General features: G+C 36.3%; 1 protein-coding gene across 2 annotated transcripts; it reads left to right on the top strand.

Annotated features, from left to right (window-relative positions):
- Window positions 1-1,405: 1,405 nt before the first annotated feature.
- On the top strand, window positions 1,406-5,513 carry LOC130409091 (cytochrome c oxidase subunit 4 isoform 2, mitochondrial). Of its 2 annotated transcripts, none has more exons than XM_056732726.1 (5): window positions 1,406-1,638; window positions 2,962-3,088; window positions 3,233-3,397; window positions 3,556-3,687; window positions 5,028-5,513. In XM_056732726.1, exons 2-5 carry the CDS (start codon window positions 2,989-2,991, stop codon window positions 5,159-5,161), a joined length of 531 nt encoding a protein of 176 aa, XP_056588704.1. In that variant the 5' UTR covers window positions 1,406-1,638; window positions 2,962-2,988; the 3' UTR covers window positions 5,162-5,513. The 2 variants fall into 2 exon arrangements, with proteins under 2 accessions (XP_056588704.1, XP_056588703.1); XM_056732725.1 differs by having other exon boundaries at window positions 1,409-1,638; window positions 2,989-3,088.
- The last annotated feature ends 1,424 nt before the right edge of the window (window positions 5,514-6,937 follow it).

Here is a 6,937-nt window from a genome sequence, read left to right as displayed (position 1 = left end):
CTGTTGAAAGAAGCAAGAAGTGACTGTGATATTGTGGGTGTTGTCATTTGTGCATGACAGCTCTGTGTCTGATAACATTCAGTTTTATACAAATGCCTTTGGGAAGAGATAAACTTTGATCAGGTAATTTCAGGTACAATAAAGTTTCTGTGTGAATTGCAAAATTGTGTGCATTGTACTTATAATAGAAGCCATTTGGGTATCATAAAAATTGTATGTTAAAATAGTAAAAATGCTCATATACTTTGACAACGCATTATTCTTTCATGCAAAGATAAAAGCTGTGAAGTTGTGAAAGACTGTTCAAGACTTCAAGTTTATTTCAGATGTCATTATTGAAAGTGATGGAATCTTGTGGTTTATCTAAAAAGTGAAAATATAAAAATTCTCATTTTATCTCTTTTAACATGGAATATGTTGAAGGCAGTGGGCTCATTAAACTGTGTGACAATGAAATATGGTTCATAAAGTGAAAAGTCATGACACCTGCTATTATTAAGACACTGTCGACGGTTGTATAAGTTTTATTTTAAAAAGTCTACAAGGAAAAACAAGGAAACCACTTGATGTTAACTTAATGTTTCCCCTGTTTGCTGATTGATACTGTATATCAGTTAATCAACAGTCTATACCATTCATCAACATTTTAAGGCATTTGGCTGAAATGTTTCACAGCCCTTTTATTCTTATTTGACTATGTAGACACTATCCTTTATTATCTCTATTTATAACATTGGTGACCGTTGGCTGGCTGTTAAGCAGACAGGCTCACTGCTTGAGATATATGTGGTGAGGAAGGCGGGACGGGAGCCGTGAGGCGGGGCCGGTGGCGTGAGTGAAAGCGGTCCCGCACATCTCACAGAGGAAATCGGGAGCATAAGAGGACGAGCGACAGGACTGCTGACGAGAGAGGACCGGACGTATGTCTTACGTTTGTATTTATGTTTTTGAGGCCGGCAGTCGACCGTGAGGTGGCTGCCTGCATTTTACTACCGTGTTATTGTTTGTTTATTTTGATTAAACTTTATTTAAATGTTACATTATTAAGCAGACCAGTTCAGGTTGCATTAGGCAAAACCAGATCTGAACTGGATGTGATCCAGATCAACTCCCCATTCTCTCTCTTTCCACTCCTATTTTCCCATATTTTCTTCTGAGCTTTGTCCTCCAGGGTCTCCACTTCCTGTGTTCTCTGAAAGCTGACCATATTTCCTAGAATGCAAATAAAGATGAACAATCCACCGAAAACTGATTGAAAAAGTTTTTTATTGCATTAATAGCTAAATGTGAGAAAGACAAAATGCAGAAAAAGCAAGCACAAAGAATGTTGTGAGTTTAACTTCAGTACTGGTGCCCCAGTCTGGTCACATGATTTTCTCAGATTGTTTACTTGTACCGGCACAGTCTCTCACTGTTTAGATCCTTTCTAAACCCAACAATCCAACCATCCTTCTCCTTCATTTCTCCTCCCACCCCTGTGTCCCTATAGTCCGTTTTGCTGTCTGTGTGTGCCAGCAGCCCAAGCATTGACGTTCACATAAATCGAAGCGAGTGCTCACAATTCTTTGGTTTGTTTGGAGTTTCAATCAAGCTTTTTTTGCAGTTCTGTCATCCTAATCGTCTCTTCTCTGGAAAACTGTAAGTACGCTGAGGGAAAGTTTCTAGAAGAATGAGAGGACTCACAAACAGGTTGAAAAAAGAAACAGAAATGCAGAAAACTGAATGTGTGCACATTTAGAGTATTTTAACTGTGCATGGGTGTTTTTAAAAATGGCTTGTTTTAAAGACATGCAGCATGAAAGACAACTAAATGGTAATTATCATTTTCTAATATTTTTGCATAACAATTGCAACTTTTAACAGCTTTAGGACCTGATGAGCAACAGATCAGATTTAAAAACTTTTTCCATAGTTATAAAACAATGCTTATTGTGTCCATATTTGGACACATGCAACAGTCTTCTTCAAATCTTATCTAAACAAACAGCTTGTTCTATAATGTATGGAGCTAAAGACATTTCAATTTAGATTAACAATTAAATATTTTAACTAGAACGTTATCGTTTGTTTATTTCTTTGAGGATTAATGAAACTGTAAGTTATTGCGAACATTGGCCTTTTGCCAGCTTCGTCCATTTTATTTACAAAATCTTTTTCCACATCCTCACACAGAAAGTGCGTAGAGTTTAAACAACGCACAAATGAATCAACATTCTTTTTGGTAACACTTTCCTTGAAGCATGTCTGTATGCATTATAATGCATTATAAAGAGTTATTATAGTGTAAAATGTGTTATAATTCTTCATAATGTGTGTTGTAATGCATGATATGTAGTTGTAAAGAAGTATAACCAATTTAAAATGTGTAGTGTAACAATGAATTGCTAAGTGTAATAATGTTTTAACTGTAATAACAATTATTTATAAGACATTACAATGCATCAAAAGGTGCATTACAATGCTTTAAAACTACTTTTATAATGCACTATAAATACATGCTTCAAGGAAAGTGTTACCTTCTTCTTTAATATTAACATCACAACAACACATTTGTATTTTGCTTTATGTCTATTCAATTTGTTAGATTGTTGTATTATAAACGTATGCTGTTTGTGAGGCTCCAAAGTAGCTGTGTGAATGGAGACTTGCTCAAAAGCAATAACCCAATAACAGCAAAAGATAATTATATGAGCAGACTTATCTAGCTGGGATTTTGATTTGGTAAAGCATCAAGGACTTCACTGATAAATAATAATTTTACAAAAACTACATTGTCCAACTTAATAAGAAGAAATGCCATGCAAAATACACTACAAGTACTTTAGATCTTAAGTTATTTTAAACATTTAAAATGAATGTCACCTAATAATGTCGCCCTCAAGGTCACAGAGCTTTAATATGATGTAGTAGCTGTAGAATGCAAGTATAACATGTTTTGCAGATACTTAATCTACCAGACAGGTGCTCTTGTCTTGTCTTGTGATTTAGATGCTACGTTTGACTGCTGGTCGTGTTGGAGGGCTCGTGTCCAAATGGACAGTGGCTGCATTCAGCTCTGGAAGTGCAGGGATGGCCACCCATGGTCATGGTAATATGAAATATCATGCAAACGTGTATGCTTCATTTTGCATAATCAAATTATATTGTGCATCAGTAAAATACCTCAAAAGTATATTAAATGTAGTTTCAAAGTGTGTTTAAAGCTTGACCATGTTTCTGACTTCTCTTTCAGATGTGGCTGAGAAGGCTGATATGTCTCTGCCGATGTACTGTGACCGTCTGGACACTCCTCTGCCAGACAGACCATACCGCGAGACCCTCTGTGCTGCAGACACGAGCCTGAAGCAGAAGGAGAAAGGACCGTGGAACAACCTCTCGAAAGAAGAGAAACTTGCCTGTTGGTGTTTTTTCTTTGTTTTGTGTCAGGGTTTTTATCAGTTCTCTACACTTCAAAATATAGTTTATATTTGATTGGGATGAAAATTCTGGCAAAGAGCTGAATGATAATTCAGACATTTTGAAAAAAAATTCAGTCATTGTGACATTTATTTGCAGTGTACAGGATGACGTTTAACATGACATACGCAGAGATGAAGAGACCATCCAGTGAGTGGAAAACTGTGTTAGGTGGAATTTTCTTCTTTATTGGGCTCACTGGTCTGGTTGTCCTCTGGCAGCGATTTTATGGTAAGAAATAATATACATACCATTAAACTAGATTATTAACAGTTCACTTATTGATTAAACAAAAAGAGATTTTTGTTTAATTTAAATAGCCTTTTTGAACCACACAAATCATTATTTTTAACTTTTTATACATGTAGTGTAGTTTTTGTTAACATATTTTAAAGATTAAGCACATTCTTTGGCCGGAATAAAGTTTTAGGGCCTAAAAGTAGGACTATGCACAAAATTTGTACCTTACTTACCCTAAAAAAATTATGTTCCCAGTAAGTCATGGTAAAGTCCCCGTGAACCGGAAGTTGCGATCGTTTTTACTTCCGTATGTTTACGCATTTCGGACTGAAATGGAATTTCTAATGAGAAAAAAGTGGGCGCGGCTTTCGTCTTTCTCTCGATTTGATTGGATGTATAGAAACAGTTTTGAAAATGGAACTGGCAGCAGACTAGTCTCAACCTCAGACGCCAAGTCCACGATCCGTGGGATGAACATCTGATGCATATGGCACACTTTTTTGGACACTCTTCATCACGTTCGAAGTCGTCATCTGATTGGTTGAATTTCACAAGATTTCCGGTAGAGGTGCGTGTCGCGTTCTTTAACGGACCGCCTGGAAACAACACGAAGCCATCTGATCTGGAATGAAGATGTGGTATTGCGGTTGCTTTAAGAATTCATGACGATCGACTAAACGATTAATTCTTAAAAGTGTCGAGGTTCACGGCATAAATTTATAATAATTTTGTTGCTGTCAACTTTTGAAACGTTCGTGAATTTACACCAGTCTGTTACTGCGGGGACATTTCCACGCCTCTAAACATTAACGCGGCTCAAGCCGAAACGTGATTGGCGGCTTTACCGGTCAGTCATATGGCCTATTTGGGGGTCCTTGGCCAAAGAAGGCGGCGATAAATTCCAGACCTTCAGTATTGAAGGGGAGGAGTTAACGGATGCTCTGCCCAAGTCGTCTAACTTACGTCATGTGAGATGGATAGTCATTACAGGACGGAAGTGCATTTTCAAATTTTAAACAAAGATTATGAGGGCACACGAATTTTAAAAAGAGAATGATAAACAATTTACAATAAACACTGCAATATCTCATGAAAAATATTTTTTTTCCATTAAAAATAATTTGACCAATTTCAACCTCATTTTATGTTATATGAAATGCAACTACATTTTGAAGTCGGTTGAGTTAATTCAAATTAAAGTGACTTGTAAAGCCAATTTGATTCAGTTTTAAAATTCATGGCAGATTCTGAAGTTGAAATAGGTGAAACTCTTTTTACATGGTACCATAAATGTTCTCTACAGTCAGTTTCTACTTTTTAATCTTTCTTAGTATATCCCCCACGTCCACGTACCCTTGATGATGAGTGGCAGTCCATGCAGGTGAAGAGGATGCTGGATATGCGGATGAACCCTGTGGAAGGTTTCTCAGCTCAATGGGACTATGAGAAGGGCCAGTGGAAATAGATGAACTCAATGTAGCTCTAAGCTTCATACGTCAAAGCTGTATGTTTTATCTAACAATCAACTTAGTCTTCATATGATGTATGCCCTTTAAATTTGTTTATTTGAATGTTACCCATTAGGAAACCATGTAAATAAAAATGTATGTTACCAGAGAAACGACTGTTACAAGGTAGCCTTATAAATGTGTATTTTTCATTTACTAAGAAAAGAAAACACAATGATCACAAGATTAAAAGCTCTGTGATTTCAAATTGGTCTTTATTTAAATGATATCAGACAATTTAAAAAAACTCCTAAGACAAACAATTAAGGGGTGAAGCAATTTAAATAAACCCAAAACCTTAAAAAAATAGTTTCTTTCTCCTCTTTGAATTTTAGGTTAAGATGGCTAAGTACAAACACAATGAACAACAAAAAATACACTTCCCAGGAAATTATGATGAGTTTAAGGCCATAGGAACAATATGCATTTACATCAAATGTCATAAATAAAAAATTGAAATCAAATGCCTTAAATATTTTACCAAGCTATTATGACCTAGTCTATTTGTCATTTAAGTTAACTAGTTTACATAGTGTCTTGCCGATGCTGGTACATTTCACTCTTAAGCATATTGTCAAACTCGTACATTAAACTCTCTCTCTCTCACACACACACGCACACACACACACACACACATAAACACATAAACACACACACACAGACACTGCAACTCGACAGACACAGACTAATCATGCAAGCAGCAAAGGTTTATAACACGGAATGTATTCTGTGAAATCAGTGTCTACAGAGCAGCAAAAGTGTAAATGTCGACTATTTGAACTCGCTGAGACTCAACTATAATTTTTACATTGTCATCCAAACACTTCACTTGCAATTTAGGAAATAAAAACAGACAAACCTCACAGGATTTTCCACGCTTTACAATTTAAGCGTAAAATCAACATGAAATCGCAACCCATTTCATTCCTAACTAAACAGGATGTTCGATAAAATTCAGGGTTGGAACATGTCAGAAATTAATTTAAAACAAACATTCCGTTTGTTATGAAGTGCACCAATAAATCTGCACTAAAAAGGAAATAACACATTTAACGTAGAATGTGTGATTTTGATTCCATGTTGACTTTACAACAAAACGCTCCAGTTTGGGGAATTTCACGCTAGTATCAGGGTCTATTCATCTATCCTCAAAGTATCTCAGAACTGTCTAATGCTTACAAACCACAGAGCCATACGACAGACATGTCTTTTCTAGGTTAGGTCTCAAAGGACGTCACGCAAAGGATCAAAATCTTTTGACTGACACACCAAAAGATATCAGCTCCCCCATGGGACCACCAGGCAAGTTGAAGGCTGAAAATACACCTGTACCACCTTTCCCTTCATCATATCAGTTTGAATTAACCTGCTTGTCAATCATTATTAACTGCAACAAGCGAGGAATATCCGACTTGACGTCCTATTTGAATTAATAATGGGTTGAAGCCTACAGATCGTTTCTCCTGATCTCTGAAAATGGAGCTGCAGGTGCTCTTGACAGAAAATTGACAGGAGCAGTGAGGAGATATAAAATGATAGAAAGGAGAAACCAACAAGTGAGTTTAGAAGTCATCAAGTATTTGCACTCTATTTGTGGGGGAAAAAAATAATTTTACCATTTCAATCAACAAATCAATGTTAAATATTATCACTTAATGGTGCAAAAAGGAAGGTATTAAATACTAAAATACGCAGCAAAACCATGTCATCTGATCAAAGATTTGTCTATGGGC

Source organism: Triplophysa dalaica, chromosome 20 (assembly GCF_015846415.1).
Source record: "Triplophysa dalaica isolate WHDGS20190420 chromosome 20, ASM1584641v1, whole genome shotgun sequence".
NCBI classification, from domain to species: domain Eukaryota; kingdom Metazoa; phylum Chordata; class Actinopteri; order Cypriniformes; family Nemacheilidae; genus Triplophysa; species Triplophysa dalaica.
Note: the sequence above shows the minus strand (reverse complement) of the source record. Positions and strands in the feature narration are given on the sequence as shown.